Here is an 18938-nt window from a genome sequence, read left to right on the forward strand (position 1 = left end):
CCTAGTTCTATGTATCTACCAAATTTAAATGGCCACCCAATGGGCAAGTCAAGAACTGCCCAAATGTATATATTTCACATATTCCAACTGCGACAGGCAATATGTTGAAATTAACAGAGAACAAACATTATAAAAGACAAAATCTCTCATACATACAACAGGGTTTTTTTGGTGTTGTTTATATAATTTTTTTTAAAACAAATTGTTTTAGGGGCCGGCTCTGTTGCCGAGTGGTTAAGTTCGAGTGCTCCGCTGTGGCGGCCCAGGGTTTGGATCCTGGGTGCGGACATGGCACCGCTTGTCAGGCCACGTTGAGGAGGCGTCCCACATCCCACAACTAGAAGGACCTGCAACTAAGATATACAACCAGGTACTGGGGGAGGGTTGGGGAGATAAAGCAGAAAAAAAAAAAAAGATTGGCAACAGCTGTTAGCCCAGGTGCCAATCCTTAAAAAAACAAAGATTGGCAACAGTTGTTAGCTCAGGTGCCAATCTTTAAAAAAAAAATTGTTTTAACATGGCAGTACTTTTCTTAAATATTGTAGATAGTACTTATGTGAAGAAAGTAATACCATAAGCAGCACAGTACCTTTTTCTTTTTCAAGCAGCTGACATTTAGCATTGAGGTCTTCTACTTGTTTAGACAACACACCATTTTCCTCAAGAGACTGCTTAAGGCTTAAAACTTCATGATTCTTCTCTTTCAAATTTTCTTCTAACTGGGCAATATCTAGCTTGTATTTTTCCACTTGATCTGATGCACAACTGCATTAAAACAAATTACTTTGAAGAGCACATCTATTTAGGCATAGGGAAAATTAACCAAAAAATGATAAAAATGATATATTAATCACTATTCAACAAAGTAAAAGTTCAATTTAAAATTACTGTTCATATTACCTAATTTCTTCGATGTATTCTAAGAGTTTTTCTGTTTCAGATTTTTCAGTCTTTTCCTTCTCTATTGAAACACTAAAAAAAAAATTGCGCATATTAAAACATACTAATTTATTTACTTAATAATCACATATAATGCTTACTTTGTACCAGACACTGATGTATGACGCAGGCTGAGTCTAGAGTCCAAACTATTAACCATTATTTTATGTGGCCTCTTAAGTTGATAGGAAACTGAAGTTTTCTTTTAAGTGAGAAAGCTTTCCAAATATATTCTGATAAAAGGGCTGCGATGGTGAGAGTCATCATCTATAACACTCCAAGTGTTAGAAATAATCTTTTTCGTAGCTTTTCTGATTTCCCCAGCCATCACACTTACAAAATAGCATTTTGTGTGCTACAAAGCCTTTGTTCTAGGCTGCCTTGATTCAATTACTTATTCATTTACCTCTAACAACTCAATCTACGAAATGGGCAAGAGACGTACAGACACCTTACAAAAGGATATATATGAATGGTCAATTATCACATAAAGAGATGCTCACCATTTATAGTAACAAATTAAAATCAGAAATGAGGTACTACTTCATACCTACTAGAAAGGCCAAAATCAAATAGACTGACATCAAATGTTGGTGAGGACGTGGAACAAATGGAACTATTATACACTGCTAAATGGAGTGTAAAATGGTACAACCACTTTGAGTCTTTTAATACCTTATACATACACTACCCTATGACTCAGGATTCCACTCCTAGGTATTTACACAAGAGAAATAAAAACATGTCCACAAAAAGATACACAACACGGGGCCGGCCCTGTGGCCAAGTGGTTAAGTTTGCGTGCTCTGCTTCCACGGCCCAGGGTTTCACTGGTTCGGATCCTGGGCATGGACCCAGCGCTGCTCATCAAGCCATGCTGAGGTGGCGTCCCACATAGCAGAGCCAGAAGGACTCACAACTAGAATACACAACTATGTACTGGGGGTCTTTGAGGAGAAGAAGAAGAAGAAAAAAAAGGATTGGCAACAGATGTTAGCTCAGGGCCAATCTTTAGGAAAAAAAGACATATAACATGTTCACAGCAGTCTCATTCGTAACAGTCAGAAACTGGAAACCCATATATTGATCAACAGGAGAATAATAAACAAAGAGGTATATTCATATACTGAAATACTACTCAGAAATACAAAGGAACAAATTATAATACACACAACAGTATGGATGAATCTCAAAAAAATACAGTAAACAAAAGAAGCCACACACACACACACACACACACACACACACACACACACACACTGTGATAAACACACCTAAAAAGACAAAGCCAATTTATGATAATGGAAATCAGAAAGTGATTGCAGGGGTGGGGGCATTACATGGGGAGGAGCAGGGGAGTAGGAAAGGGCATGAAGTAACTCTTTGAGGAGACGGTAACATTCTCTATTTTGTTTGGGTGGTGATTGCAAAGGTGTGTGCAATTGTCAAAGTCATCAAACTGAATACTTATGATCTGTGCATTTTATTGTATGTAAATTACAGCTCAGTATCAAAAAGAAGCCTAGGATTATGCATGAATCACAGCTTCCTATACCAATGTTTCTCAGTTTTGGTCTACTACCTCCATAAGATTATGCTATTAGAAAGACTATGAGGCCTTTCCTCATCATTGATACAGAAGATGTACAAAAGTAAAACATTCCTACATCTTTTCAGCATAAAATGGGGATGATTAGGGCTCTACTGCCACTTAGGAAGAGAAATACGGCAATTGGAGGCCATGAGCTAAGTATTGAGGGAAGGTTAAAGTCTCAGTAAACAGTAACTAGCTGAGTGAAGGGCCTGGGCCTTGCTTGCTCAGCAGAAGTCCCCAAGCCCATTGCAACCATGTGACCTTCTGGTTCCCTTCTAGGCAGGATGCCCAGCTGCTGGGATTTGTAGCAATCCAGGGCCTGGCCCAGATTCAACCTTACCTCACCTAAAGAACATCGCGTCTTAAAGGGACACAGAGCCCCTCCACGTGAGCTACTCTTCCTGGGAATGCAGGTTGTACCAAGGACAGCCCCTTGGCAAGCATACAGTCTTTGTGTCCCCCGCCTATATAAGAAACTCCCTCCCCACCTGTGGTTGCAGGTACACATTGCTGTCCAGCTGCCCATTACTGGACCTCCTTGTAACTAACTCCCAATAAGCCTACCTGTCTTGTCAGCTGACTCTGGGTCTTTTCTTTGACCTCTCCACAACCTATCCCACACTGCTCACCCAACTGGGCATGTGGCAGAACACACAGTAAGTCAGCCAGGACACTAAAGAAACACCTGTGAGCACTGAGACTATGGGGGATAGGAAGGGGAAATCCGCAGGGGAAATCCTGGGTTGGCTGATGTCTTCCCTGTGGGAGCTGGTCACCATCATACTTGATGGATGGGGCCCACTGCGTGAGTACGGGGACACCCTGAAAATGCCAAAGGGCCTAGGGGAAGTCCTGGTCTTGAGAAATGTAGAAAAAAAACCTCAGAAGCCCAGGCCATTGCTACAGCTGTGGGGTGGCCCCTCCTCACTGTAGGATGGCTTTCAATGAAGGCACGGAAAGTCCTGGGCAAGATAGATGTAGGGAAGAAGTCAGAAGCCCAGGTGGTAGCTGCACTGTTTGGGTGGCCCCTCCTCACTGTGGTAAGGCTCACAACAGAAGCTGAGATGGAAGCAAGAGCCAAAGTGAGGCAGCTACAAGAGAAACTGAAGTTAGAAAGAAAGGTTCAACTCACTCAACCCAAGACAACCGAGGCGCTCTTGACACACCTACAGAGTCTGATGAGAAAATAGAGATCTTAGCCTGCTGTTTTGCTAAGATCAAGGGACGACTGGTGGAACTGGGAAACAAATTCAGGCAGAAGGGGAGAGAAAGCATCCTGGGGTGGCTTTTCTGTCTCTGGAATACTGGATCAGAAGGCATTTTGCTGTCAGGGACGGAAATGAGCAAAATGGCGTCCATCACTTCTCCTCCCACCCTGTGGCAAGGCCTCTATAGTGCCACCTGGTGGACAAACCCCCCAGTGTTGCCTTGTGCCATTAAATTGATGATGTCACGTTAACCTCTCAGTCTTTTTCAGACCTCCAGGAAGCCTCCTGCTCCTTTGTCACAGTGCATGACAACAAATTGCAAGGGTGGGTTGTCTGTCAAACACTTGGGTGTTGTCTGGTTGGGTAAGACAAAAGTGGTTCCTGCTGCTGTTATAGATAAGATACAGGCTGCCTGTCCTCTTTATAAGTTGGTGTGAAAGAGTGCTATCTGGGACTGAGAGACCACCAAGCAGGAGGCCTGCACCCAAGCCAAAGTAGCAGTAAAACAAATCCAGTCCTGGGGTGTTTTAACACAAGAACAACCATGTAAATTGGACATTTGCAGTTATTCAGAGGGGTTCAGATGGGGTCCCTCACAGAGGCAAGGTAATAAACAAGTGTCCCTTGGTTTCTGGTCTCAATTGTGGAAAGGGACTGAAAACCGATATAGCGCCCTGGAACAATTGTGTGCTGCTTACCTGGCCCTCCAGCAGGTGGAGCCCATAACCCGTTCCCTGCTGGTAACAGTCTGTACTTATCTGCCCACTGTGGAGTGGCTGCAGAACGCTTTCCAAAAGCCCCACTCAGCAACAGCCCAAACAGAGACAGTGGCAAAATGGCATGCATACTTATGACAACGAGGGACCCTCACCAGTAGTCCCTTATGTGCAAAACTGCATGCCATCCTGGGGCCAGTAATATACACGACAGAGGAAACAACGCCGTTAGATGAGGAAACCCTGCCAAATGTTTGGGAAGGAAAAGAATCAATCCCGGCAGAGGCCTGGTATACTCTTGTCCAGATGGCTCCACAAGGGACAACCTCCCCCTAGTGGACAGCAGTGGCTATCCAGCCTTCGACTGCCAGTATGTGGTTGGACTGTGGCTCTGGGTTCGGTAGTCAATGGGCCGAATTGTGGGCTGCCTGGATGGTGCTGTCTCGTGAGCCCGATCCAATGTGTCCGTGCATGGACAGGTGGGCAGTCTACAAGGGGCTCATCCTGCAGATGGCACAATGGGTATGACAAAAGTGGACTATTAAAGGTCACCTGTTGTGGGGGGCAGAACTCTGGGATGGTATCTGGCAGTGGGTTCAGGGAACGACAATAACAGCATACCATGTGTCTGCACATCAGGCGACAATGCCACCAGGAAACCAGCAAGCAGAAGAGTTAGCTCAGATCTGTCTCCTAGAAGAAGTGCCAGCCAAAACAGTGGTAGAACGACTACATAAGAAGACTGGACACAAAGGATAAAGGACTCTATGGGCTATTGCCAAGGCCTGGGGCCTCCTACTATGTTATGCTGATATTGTGCAGGTCTGTCAGGCATGCCCTTCTTGTTCCTTGCAGAGACCCTGGGCCATTCCCCAAGACACAGGCCAAATCACCAGAGGCAACCAGGCCGCTCAACTCTGGCAGTTGGACTACATCGGGCCTTGCCTCTTTCTGATGGCTGCCGGTATGCTTCACTTGTGTGAACACGTAAACAGAACTGCTACAGGCATATCATAGCAAGAGGACCACACAAAAGATCACTATAAGAGGCCTGGAACACCTCTGCGCTGTGTATGGTGTTCCTACGGACACTGACATTGTATTGGATACCAGGTACAGACGTGGGATGATCAAATGGACACACATTGGCATTTTCACCCGCCATACAACCCCATGACTACAGGACTGGTGGAACAAATGAACGACTTGCTGAAACAACAACTGAGGACAGAAGACAGGAGCATAGCCCATTGGACAGGATGCCTGACGACTGCAATACGTCAACCGAATGAATGTGAAAGGCACATCCAACCCAGCACATATCAGATGTTGACACAAGGACCTGATGACAGTACATCTACAGACAGAAGCTACTCAAGGAGACAAACTACAACCACAGATAGGCACTCAGAACAGTTTGCTTTTGCCTTCGTGACAAGAACTTCCTACCGGGACCCATGTGGTCACTGGGTCCTGGGACTGGCAGGTGGGGCCCCTCTGGTGTGGTTTCTTAGACCCTTGGGGAATAAGCTTAGGAGGATATCACAGTAATACGCTTCACGGTGGGGAGGCCACCTAAAACCTCCTAACTTACTAATCCAGGGCCTGCAGTTCCCCAAGGTACGTTCTTCCTTTCCCTCTGGTGTGTTACTGTTCTGCCCTTATCCTATACCACTGCAACCACATGAGTCTTGTTGGACGGTCATGACCTCCTTGTTTTAGTTCCCTCTAAACAGCTTACTTTCATCCTTAGGAGAATGTTTGCCAACCTTTTCGCTGTTTGGGCATGCACTGTTGCAGAAATACAAAATCGCTCCAACTGCTGGGTATGCAGCGAGCTGCCTCTCTTCTACCATGGTGTCTCCAAGCTGCCAATGCCTCTGACTGTAGAGCATGCGAGAGTGGAGGAACGCGCCCCTACTTTCCCATTTCTACTCCCCTCCCGCCAAGTAACCTGTCCTCGCCATCTTATGCTGCCTCTTGCAAGTATATCTCTCAGCTTGTGTGTGAGGAGGTTAACACAACCCCAAAGGCAAGGTACTTTGTGTTTGATGGTGTAGGATGGTTAACTGCTGCACAAGTAGAATTAAGAGATTCCCTTCCCTGGTGCCTTGAACATCACAATAACTCTGCACCACCAAATGAAAATATTTAAAAAATGTAGGGTGGACACCTAAAGCAATGTGTAACCAAACAATTATCATCACTGCTGATATGAGGCTGAGAAAACAAGACATCCCCATCGGAGGAGCCTATGCCTCTCCTCGGGGGTGCTTGTGGGCTTGTGGTGCTCACAGCTGGCCCTATCTGCCTTATAATTGGACCACAAGATGTACATGGGGCGCCCCTACATCTCTGCATGCATCCTACCTTCCCTTCAACAGCTTCCCTCTAACTGGGAGGCAGTCTGAGGACGCCATTGTGTGTGACTCGCTGCACAGTGGTTTTACTCCCTTGCTATCTTTTCCCCACCAGCTGCAGCTATTGCTGTAGGATGGCAAGTGTCTTCTCTAGCCCAACATGTGGCAACAGCCCTGATAACACCAGACAGGCCGTAATGCTTTTGAATGAGGAAACATCCCAAATGAGACGAGTGGTGTTGCAAAATAGGATGGCTCTGGACATGCTCACTGCTGCCCAAGGAGGGACCTGGGCTCTGATAAAGGTAGAATGCTGTATCTATATCCTTGACTATGCTCATAACATTTCTTCTGCAATGGCTTCTTATATACCCATACACAGGCTACTGATGCCGTGTCCACTGATCTGGTCTTTGCTTGGATTCAATCCCTCCCCTCAATCCGGCAAAAGGTATTCTTTGGCATTCTCGCCTTCTTATTGTTGATTTTGTTCTCTTGCTGTGCTCTCTGTTCCTGTTGTGGTATCTGGTCACGATGCTCCTCTATGTGTCTGGCTCAAGGGACTCCGCGGAAGAATGACATAATAAGATTGTGAGGGCCATTCAGACACATGGAGGGTAGGGTGTGGGGCCTGGGCCTTGCACGCTCAGTGAAAGCCCACCAGCCCATTGCAACCATGTGTGCTTCTCACTCCCTCTGGGCAGGAGGCCCAGCTGCTGGGATTTGTAACAATGCAGGGCCTGGCCAGCCAGGACCCTACCTTATCTCACTTAAAGAACATCGTGTCTTAAGGGGACACAGAGCCCCTCCACGTGAGCTACTCTTCCTGGGAATGCAGGTCGTACCAAGGACAGCCCCTTGGCAAACATATAGCCTTGGTGTCCCCCGCCTATATAAGAAACCCCCTCTCCACCCACACTTGCGGGTACACATTGCTGTCCAGCTGGCCGTCACTGGACCTTCCTGTAAGTAACTCCCAATGAACTTATATGTCTCGTTCGCCAACTCTGGGTCTTTTCTTTGGTCTCTCTGCAACCTGTCGCACACTGCTCACCCAAGTGGGCGTGTGGTGGAACAGTGAGAGAGGTAAATCAAGAATTGGTCATACTAAGTCATTTCTCTTTCTTTTTAGTCACTCACAGTTTCCCCTCAAGTTGCGCGATTTTCCCCTGAGACTCTTCGAGATTCTTCTGGGTGACCTGCAGCTTCACTTCCATACCTTCTTGTTTAGCCATCATACTCTACACAACAGAAATATGTTTTAGGAAAGGAGAAATTGTTCAGATCCCCACATCCAGACACAGCAAACTGAGCAGAGGTATCACTCACCTTCATCTTTGTTTCTCTTCTGTTTTTAAGTTTCATCAACTCGAGGCTTAGAATTCTCATATTCTTCTGGTTACCATCTTCAGAAAACTAAGTACAGCCGATACATAGAAATGTCAGAAATATTTTCCGCTAAGTCATATACAAAATCACTTAAATATTGATTATTCTATCTACAATTGGGACTATTATTTACCTACAATATACTGTGGTAGAGAAAACAGCTTCTGATCAACACAAGGATTACTGGTTTTACACTACTGTTGTTGTCCCTCCTTTCCTTAACATGACTTTCTGGTTTATTTTTGAAAGTAGTTTGGATGGTCACTGACGTCTATATGCCGGAAAGTCCATGGCAAGGCTCTAAAACAAGCCTCTTGGAGAGGAGTTCATAAAGTATGTATGCTTAACAGAAAGTATCTGAATTGCCTGGTCTGCTTTGAAATATGCAGACAATAGGGTCCATCCCTGGCATACTAAATGACAATCTCCCTGGGTGGGGCCCAGAAATCTGCTTCCTTCTTCACGCTTGACTCCTATACACCCTCACACCCTTTGTAAGCAAAGAGCCCAGCACATTACAGGCCCTGAAAAAATGACTCCTATTAAATTAAATAGAGATTTACAGCCTCGCTCTACTTCTGTAAGAAGCAAGGTGACCATGTTCTTTAAGATCTATTAGTATATTAATACTGATAAACACAATTTATCTATTAAACACATTTAAGGCCACAAATTTATTCATTTCCCACTTCATTCCCAAAAGGATTGGAAATGGAAGCCCGCTATTATGCTATTATTTCAGAGAAAGATCTTTAAAGTGACTTCTGGATGTAAATTCTGCAACTCTTATGAACGGTCTTATTTACTGAGGGTGACTTTGAAGAAGGGTGAGAAAACGTCAGACATTAAAACAAAAAGTAACTTGTTTGTTTATAACCTCTTATGTGCCAGGTGCCATAATAAAAAAGATGCTATAATAATTCCTATTGGAAGCAGCTTAATATTTAAGACACATTTAGTGAAGGAAAAGGATTAAAGTAGAGCCTAAAATTCCCTAACAACTATATGAGAAAAAACAAGTTGACTATTTATTCAATTGTCTATTTGTACATTATCGAATCGTATATTGGAGTACTATTTATTCAATTATCATGAGGCTCAGATACCTTAGCTTTTAGTAGCTCATTAGTCTTGGTTAATTCAATCAGCTGTTTCTCTAGGGAAGCGTTACTTGCAGAGAGAGATGTTTTTTCCCTGACTGCAGCATTCAGCTTTGCTTCCATCCTCTCCACCTCAGCTTCCAGATCCTGGATCCGCTTGTCCTGAACACCACGTTCCTGAACAAGAACACGAATCTGGATGGAAACAAGATGATAAATGAATGATTCACTGACACAATGCCAATGCAACTAGATGCTACTGACACTTAAAATACTAAACGTCTAGAAAAACCTCTGATTTTGACATAATGCTCTTAGATATTCTAATTTCACTAGCTGTTTCAACAATCATATTTACTTTATGAGACATCTTAAAAATCTGTATGCATTTTAAGAAGAGAGGATTTTAATTGCCATAAACTTCCAGGTGCAATTAACTGTTTATTCACTTTTAAGATATTTCTACCTGTAAGAGTTCCTCTCTTTAGTTCTGATTACATGAATTTAAAACTATAGTTTGAAATGCTAAATATCTTTTTTTATTTCAAGAAGGCAGAGCTGGGCTTCAGGGTAGGATGTAGCAGGCATCAGCAAACTATCATTCCTGCTGTGATTACTGGATAAAAACCAAAACCAAAATCAAAATCACATATTTGTTAATAGAAAACGTGGAAGCCAAAAGACAATGAAATGACAAATGTCTTTAAAATGTGGGGGGTGAAATCTCCCAATCTAAAATTCTATTCCCGATGAAAATATCCTTTAAATATGAAGGTGACATACAAATGTTTTCAGAGAAAAAAAAGCTGAGAGTATTTGTCAACAGTAGGCCTGCACAACAAGAAATACTAAAGGAAGTTCTTTAGGCTGAAGGAAAGTAATCCCAGACGTTTACAAGATATGCACTTAAATATAAGGACATAGATAGATCGACAATAAAGGGATCAGAAAACGGTTACCATATAATTACTAAACAAAAGAAAAATGGTATGGCTATGTTAATACCATACAAAGTAGACTTTTAGGCAAAAAGTGTCACTAGTGATAAAGGGGCAATTTTATGACAAAAAAGTCATTTCAAGAGGAAGACAATCTTAAATTTGCTGTGCAGGTAATATCATAACTTCAAAATATACAAAGCAAAAACTGACAGAACTGAAAAGAGAAACAGACTGATCCACTGAGCTGGAAATTCAGAAGTACTTCTCTTAGTAACTAACAGAATAAGCAAACAAAAACATCAGCACAAATAAAGATTTGAACAAAACTATTAACCAACCTAAACTAGTTGACACATGTAGACCACTATACCCAACAAGTGAATATACATTCTTGTCTAGTACACATAGAACATCCACCAAAACAGACTATTTAATGGGTAAAAAGCAAGTATCAAGAAAGCAGAGCTATATTAAGTCAAATGTAAAGTATTTTCTACTGTTCCTGGCTTTGTATTCATACCAATCTCCGTATTTCAAGCTAACACTGCTTAACTGAAAATGTATCAAGCATCATTTACATGTAAAGCTGTGAACTAGACGCTAGGGACCGAATGAGCTGATATTATTAGTTTCTAACCAGTGTTTATAGGATAGTATTATAAAGTAGAAAAAAGCACAAGGAGATTATCTACCTCACACTTTTTGCAGTAAAAGAAGTTTAAGCTCCAAAAAAGAGTTTGTAAACTCAAATGTTTATATAGCCAAGCAGGTAATATAAATAAGCAAAGAGAGCCAGCTGAGGGCTGGGGAGCAACCATGTGGTCTAAAGGAGGCGGTCCTGCGTAGCCCCAGGAGAGTGCTGCCCTGGAGGGGAATGTGAAACAGTGTTGTCAGACCTTCTGATTTTGCAACAGAAGTCAGAAATCTGAATTTGTTTTGCATGAAATTTTACTTTTAAATATTGATAACTAATTCAAATCAAACAAACAAACAAAGAACATATACTGTGGGACTTAAATAAAATAGTCTATTGGTCAAAAATCTCTCTTCTAAAAGATTAGATTATCAGTTCTAATCCTACCACTGTCACTTACTTACCAGCTGTCTCACTGAGACTCAGTTATCACATCTCTAAGCATGACCCCCTACACTATAGGCATATGTGTATCCTCAATACAATGATAGGTAATATTATTAAAATAAATACAAAAAGGATCAGAGCAACCAGAGCAGAAATTTGCAAAGTTATCTTGACATATTCTTGGTCCTAAGTTAATACTTAACTATAATCAATGGAAAGTTTTAATGTATCAAAAGAATATGTCCACCAGAAAGAGTTGGTCAGCAATAGAAACGCAGAAAAAAGACTGCCAGAAGAGCAAAGTTGGCAGTCATCAACTCAGCACAACTTAGGGTACTAAGCGGGTTCTTTATGTCAGTCCTGCTCAAGAGAAATTTCCACCATGGTGGAAATGCACTGTCCAGTATGGTAGCCACTTGCCACATGTGGCTATTGAGCACTTGAAATGTGACTAGTGCAACTGAAGAACTGCTCTTAATTTTATTTAATTTAAATCACCGCATGTGGTGAGTGGCCACCAGATCGGACAGTGTAACTCTAGGTCCTTTTATCCTTGAGAAAGGCATATACCTATGGTGCAGAGGAATGCATCAGGTTAGCACAACTCCATCACAATCCAAGTAACCTACTAGGATTTCACACTCACCAAGCAATTCTCTCGCTAGTCACTGTCTTATACAGATTAACACACAGGAAGAGAGTGCGCTATGAGTAAATATAAATATTTGATCCATGCATAATTGTAATAAACCATCTTAATTTGTAGTTATCAGCTTTTCTTGCAGTGGGTTATCTTAAATCTGTCCCTTAGGATGCTAACAAACTTGACTTTGCCAGCACACCACACTGACAACCAGGCTCTGACATATGGTATCCAAGCCAAGGAACGGACACCCTGTAGGCACTGGTCTGGATGACATATTCGCCTTACTATATGACTCCTCAAACTGACAGAATCCCTGTCTCTTCTCTATTATATGGCACGTTTGTTTTTCAGTAAGTTGAAAGCATTGCTTACCTCTTTTTCCAGTATCTTCAAATCTTTATCATTCTTTTGAGATTCCTTCTATTTAAAAGTCAAAGAACAGTGATAAATTTAATTGCCACAAAAATCACAGCCAAATTTGATTTTTAGTTATCAGAAAAGATGAAGGATTCAAAACAGTTCATTTCACTGAGTCTGTTAAACATTTTGCAGGTGACTTATCTGGTAAAGGAAGGAAAAGATTCTTTACATCTCAAAATATTTTGGGTTTAAAAGTTTTCACCCCCAATAGATTAGGCTTTTTCTAACAAGTCCAGTGAAAAGAACAGGTGGAGCTTTATGAATAAAGGTACTGACTGCCTCCTTTCCAACATTAAACAGAAACACATTTTGAATATTTAATTATGCCACCTAGGAATAAAAAGAATCTTACCAAGAGAAATCAACTTAAAATTTGACACCCAAAGAGGAGAAAAAAAATACAGATGCAAAGAAAAAAAATGAAATAGTACAAGCTGTGATTCTAATGTACTCATTGCCTTTATTCTAAATAGGACATATAATTTTCATACTACATCTTTTTATATCCAACACCCTTTCTGAGGGAATAGCCAAAAACAGAATATCTATCTTTTCCATCTGAAAATGGAAGAAAATACACAAACATCTTGAATGAAACCTGTTTTACATGTTTCTAAGTTGGGGGAGGGCCACACCAGTCTCATGTCTTAATTTCCCACCTGATGGCATTTTCTAAAAAGGAAGGTTTATTATTTTGGGATTTGACACAAACTTTCTATGTAATTTAGTTTTCTAAGAGGCTTTGTGAATTCTATAATTAATTCAAAATTTCAGAACTATTTCTCCAAGAGATTAAAGTCAAGAAATTTACATCAATTTTCAAGAAGAGTATCTATATTAGTACTGCCCAATAAAAATAGAATGCAAGCCATATATGTATTTTCAAATGTTCTAGTAGCCACATATAAAAAGTAAAAATTTTAATAATATATTTTACTTAACCCAGTATATAAAAAATATTATTTCAACAGGGGTTAGCATAAAAATTAATATGAAATTACATGAGATATTTTATATTTTTTGTACTAGGTCTTCAAAATTTATCATGTATTTATACTTACAGTATATCTCAATTCAAATGCTAAATCTTCATCAGAAATATCTATCTATATTTAGATTTCATAAAAAACACAGATGCAGATGGAGAAGTAAATTCACATACCCAAGTTGTTCCAAAAACGTTTAAAATTTTTCCAACAGAATTGAGTATTAGTTTTTAAGTATACATTAATTAAAACTAAATAGCATTAAAAATTTAGTTCTTCAGTTTCTAGTGCTCAATTTCAAGGGCTCAATAGCCACATGTAGGAAATTATTTTCATATTGGACAATGCAGCTCTATATTATAGGATAAGAGACTTAGGTAACTGCCAAATGAATGAACAAGTCTAAGCTTAACCTATAGCTTTGGTTTCCCAACTCTGAATCTTTTACACATTAAAACATCAATTTGTACAACTCCTTAAGAAAGTACATCTTGCTTTTATGAACTAATGGAAACAGTAATAGTAGTAGGCTCTTGCACAAGCCGTAACATGAAGTTATTAAGAATTTAATCTCCCACCACTCCTTGGCAGTTTCTGAGTAGCAAACTTCTTTTAGGTATTAGAACGTTTTTTCCTTTTTCTTCACCAATACTTACCCTTCCCCACAAACAAATAAATAAAAAAAACCAATACAACTCAAACGATGATAAATAACAAATCAAAGCATCACATATTATACAATTTATCTAGATGGGGCCAGCCCGGTGGTGTAGTAAAGTTTGCCTGCTCTGCTTTGGCAGCCCAGGTTTCGTGGGTTCAGATCCCAGGCATGGACATACACACTGCTCGTCAGGCTATGCTGTGGCTTCATCCCATGTACAAAGTAGAGGAAGACTGGCACAGATGTTAGCAGCTCAGGGACAATCTTCCTCAAGCAAAAAGAGGAAGACTGGCAACACAAGTTAGCTCACGGCCAATCTTACCCACCAAAAAAAAAAAAAAAAAAAATCTAGATAAAAGACTGAGAAGTGCAGACCATTTTGTAATTCTGAACTAAGGGCACATTTAGATGCAATATATTCAGTAATGATGTAGGCAGAAATGTAAATCTTACTAGAGTCCTAATGATAACATGTTTCATTAATTTACAGATTTTCTTATAACCTTAATTTATATGCTTAACTTCTTCTAGTCAAATACAATACCTTTCAGAAGTGTTTTCAAAGATAGTTGATAAACCAGCTAGCATATAAGAGCTCCTCACCTTTAATCCTAAAGTCTTAACTTTTCTTGCTGAAGTAGGCAAGGTAGTATCTTTGTCAACATTAAGATTTTGTTGAGATTCTGCAATAAGATGAATTGTAGAGATCATGGTTGGTGCTCACATGTTTGAACCACAGACTAAATACAATTTCCAAATTCTTAGTGCAGCTATTAGTGAAGCAATACAAAGTTATTCTTTTCTTGATTTTCCAAATAATTAGTTATACAATATTTTTTACACATCTAACACTTTCCTGATTTTCCTAATAGTCCCTGACAGAGGGTTAGGGTAATCACCAAAAGGGAAACTACATATCTCCATGAATGTCTTGCTTAATTTTCCTGGTTATACAACACTGTAATGATGAAAGTATTATTCTGTAGTTGACCCTTTTGTAAATCCGTCAAATAAGAAAATTTAAACATAGCTGTAGCTTCACACTGTTAGAAATACTACAGCATCTTTAAATTTAAATAGTTATTCATAATTTTAAAACTTACAAGATCAAAAACCATTATTCTATTTTTGGATCCATTACCTTTTGGTGTTTTAAATCTTTGCGATTTCCGAAAGGATACTGGTCCTTTCAATACTTCTGAAGTTTTAACATCATAAGCACCTGGAGATGGTGCACACCCTAGAGGAAACACAAAACATTAATGTCTCATCTAATGTTACTTATGATCTTAAGTTAAAAACACGTCATAGTAAAATGAGTAATATAAACGTAAGTTTGCCATTAATAAATTGCTTCTTTGCTTTTTCAAATGTAAAAATAGCACCAATTTGATATTATAAAGTAGGCCTCTCTATGAAAAACAGTACCATTAGCTTCCCAAATGCCCTTTACTTCAATTGGGTCAAAGAAACCCAGGCAACTGAGCAAAACAGCAGACGGTCTTGGGATGAACATCACGTAAGAACAGGCAATGTGGTTTTGTTATTAAAGATCGAATATAAGAAATAACATGCTTGGAATCAACTCTGCTCAAAGAGAGTCACTGAGGTAACTACCAGCAGATTCTAGAAATGAAGCAACTAAAAGTGTCTAGCCCTCAAGCTCTAGCCTAGAATAAAAATTTATAGTGATAATTCGTCTCCGGCTAGTATTAATATATCAGGAAATTTATAAAGTCATGTCATGTAAAGTACAAAATATACTAGACTAGATTTCTATGTTCCAGAAATTTATACTGTATAGCCTCATGTAACTGGAGTCCCAGATGGAAGGCATTTCAGAGTGTCTATTTCGTTTCAGTGACTTAAGATCTGGCTCTCAGGATTTATAACAATAAAAACATTATTAGCATATATCTTCAGCTGATTTGGAATCAATAGATTTATGCTATTCTCTGAAAAGCTATTTAATTCAGTCTAGAGTTTCATGCAAATAAATAGGAACAGCAGGGAATCTGACCATTCCAAGGCAACTCCTGCTGTCCCAAGTGTTTTTCAAATAGAATCATAGGAACTCATTAGTATATCTTGACTAGCATACACAAAAAACGCAACACAACAGAAAATATCAGTGTGACTCATGTTGCAAAGTTAAGCACTGTTTTGTGGGACTTTTGTTTCAGTTATGCGTAGAAATATAAAAATATATCCCAGATAGAGATAGAGAATTTTTCACCCTGGGACACAATTAAAAAGCATTAAAGTCATTGCTTTCATCAATTCACTAGGCCATAAAAACATCAAGGATAGAATTAAGTTTCCATCCCTCTATCTGAAACAATGATCATTTATAGGTACTGACACAAAGATTCCAATCTTGGGAGCTTTCGGATCTAAATGTGGTGAATAAGGGGTAGAGATAGCGGACTTCCAATCAGGAGAAATTCTGAAAACGAAGTGTGGAATTCACTGGGGTATCTAAGGTAAACGCAGACCCAGCAAAAAGCATTAACCTTGGCTAGCTCAGGTTTCTCAGACCTCACAAACTATTTACACCCTGGGGTGAAGGGTAGGGTGAGAGGGGCTTCCCTAAAACCAGGTTAAGGTTGGCACATCTTACAGCATCTATTTTACTTCTCTGGGATAGAGGTGGGGGAGGCAGGGGGGAACATATTATTATTATTATTATTTTAAGATTTTATTTTTTTCCTTTTTCTCCCCAAAGCCCCTCGGTACATAGTTGTATATTCTTCATTGTGGGTCCTTCTAGTTGTGGCATGTGGGACGCTGCCTCAGCGTGGTTTGATGAACAGTGCCATGTCCGCGCCCAGGATTCGAACCAACAAAACACTGGGCCGCCTGCAGAGCACGCGAACTTAACCTCTCGGCTACGGGGCCAGCCCTGGGAACATATTATTTTTTAAAGCAAACAGGAGGTTTCAGAGAAAACTGTCACCATTACCGTTAGTTATGCCTTTTTGGGGAAGGAAGGGTGAGGGGATGCAGAGACTATGGTTATTCTCCTTTGCTGTCTGCTGTTAGGGATGCTTCTGTGGAAAAGTGTGAAAAGCAAAGCTCGAGACCTGGCAGAGCAGCCAGAAAATAAAATGATGCTGAATTCTAGTATTTTAGTTCATCATTAGGTCCACACTCTCAAAAGGGGATAATGGCCAGCAAAAGAAGGGATGGTGGACAGGGACTAAGCAGGATCATGTAAGCTGAGAACAACTAAAATCAATCTCAGCAGGAACCCTTCCCTAAAGACTAAAGAGTCAAGTTTGACAGTTATGGGGATTTAGACTTAAGAAAAACTAGGTTGAAATCCAGCCTGTACACCTACCAGCTCTTTGTGAAACTGTGGCATGTACCATTTTCATGGTCTTTTCCTTACTAACACTTAAATGTATGACATTATAGACATGACCTGTTAGAAATCTGGGAAGAGGGAATATCAGACAAAAGGAATGGGATATGTTGGGAGATATCACAAGCTTTCTGCAACAACTTACATCTTGATTAACAATGACTGGAAGATAACACAGGTAATCAATACTTGTATGCGAACAAAACATTATGCAGTACATTAAACATTAAATAAATGCTTCAAACTTCCAGACCCCTTTATTTCCTATTTCTCCCACGTAGAATGGACAGCCTGCCTTCCATTTTGCCTGGCTAACTCTCACTTATCCTTCAACTCTCAGCCTGGATGTCACCTCTGAGCTTTCTCTGAAACCCCAAATCAGTTTAGAAATCTCCCTCCATAGCAGCCTGCACGTAGTGTTTCTATCATAAAACTTCTCAGTTTTGTAATGGTTTATAATAACATACTTATCCATCTCCCACATTAGAAAAAACTGCCTGAAGTTAGGGACTGTCTTAATCGTGTCTGTATCCCCAGCATTTAGCTCAGGGTTGAGTTTGGCAGTGTGGCGAAGAAAACAGAAAGTTGTTGGTGATGTAGGACTGAGAAGAGAGTTTTGTAATCAGCCAGATCAGGGTTCAAATCCAGCTTTGTCTGCCAATCAATAGAGATATTACTAAGTGCAAAGTAATTTGTTGTCACAGGGCGATGGTGAATAAGACTCTCTCCTTTTCCAGTCTAGCGTTAAGACCCCAGAAAGTTACTTCTATTTGAGGCTGATTCTTCATTCATGAAACAGGAAGAAAAAACAGTATCTACCTCATAGTATGGTTGTTAGGATTACTGGAGTAATATGAGAAATCACTACTGTGCCTCACACACATATCAAGCATCAAACAAGTGATAACTGTTATTACTCCCGAGACTGTGAGGCTGAAATATTGCATCAGTGGTAAAGTCAGTTTAATTCATTATAAAGCAAAAAAAATTCACCTTAAAAGACAAACTACTGACAGCACTTAGAGCAGTTCTTTGAATAGCAAGGAAATAACAAGGTCCTTGAGTCTTTTAATTAAGAAAATAAGCTTGCGCTGAGCCATTTGCTCACTTGGTCTTCCTTTGTGAGCAGTGGTGCTCAGTTCTATCTGCACGTCAGCTGATAGAAATTAAAGATGTAATGAGTGAGTGTTAAAAAGCGTATATTATAATGGACAAATCATGGGCTTTGATGTTCAGCTCTACCACATACTGGCTGCTCAGCACAGTCATAAAAACCCTAAACCTCATCTGTAAAATGAGGACAATATCAGTATCTTCCTCATCTGGCTGTTGGAAAGAATAAACCAAATCTAGTAGGGAAGACTTTAGCCACGTCCCTGCATAGAGTTAGCATCTACTAACGATGAGAGCCTTACTAAGCACATCCAATGCTTCCTGGTTGCTGAGCTCATGCACTGCAGTGGTTAAGAGCACAGGATCCATGGAGGCCTGGTTTCATGCCGCCGTTCTGCCAATTTGGTTGGGTAACTGAGC

The 18938-nt window shown here is 40.4% G+C and overlaps 1 protein-coding gene across 2 annotated transcripts in view; it reads right to left on the reverse strand.

Moving 5' to 3' along the window:
• Positions 1-18938, reverse strand: part of HMMR (hyaluronan mediated motility receptor) — a 37574-nt gene that overhangs the window by 17332 nt on the left and 1304 nt on the right. Inside the window, exons 2-9 of one of the 2 annotated variants that reach the window (XM_001917392.6) lie at positions 15183-15281; positions 14645-14724; positions 12347-12394; positions 9313-9501; positions 8147-8233; positions 7958-8058; positions 901-972; positions 590-765 (exon numbers count right to left, since the gene is read on the reverse strand). In XM_001917392.6, the coding sequence (XP_001917427.3) occupies positions 590-765; positions 901-972; positions 7958-8058; positions 8147-8233; positions 9313-9501; positions 12347-12394; positions 14645-14724; positions 15183-15281 (852 nt within the window). The remainder of the gene's footprint in view (positions 1-589; positions 766-900; positions 973-7957; positions 8059-8146; positions 8234-9312; positions 9502-12346; positions 12395-14644; positions 14725-15182; positions 15282-18938) is intronic. The other variant, XM_023617278.2, reaches the window with a different exon arrangement.

This window comes from Equus caballus, chromosome 14 (assembly GCF_041296265.1).
Source record: "Equus caballus isolate H_3958 breed thoroughbred chromosome 14, TB-T2T, whole genome shotgun sequence".
NCBI classification, from domain to species: Eukaryota; Metazoa; Chordata; class Mammalia; order Perissodactyla; family Equidae; genus Equus; species Equus caballus.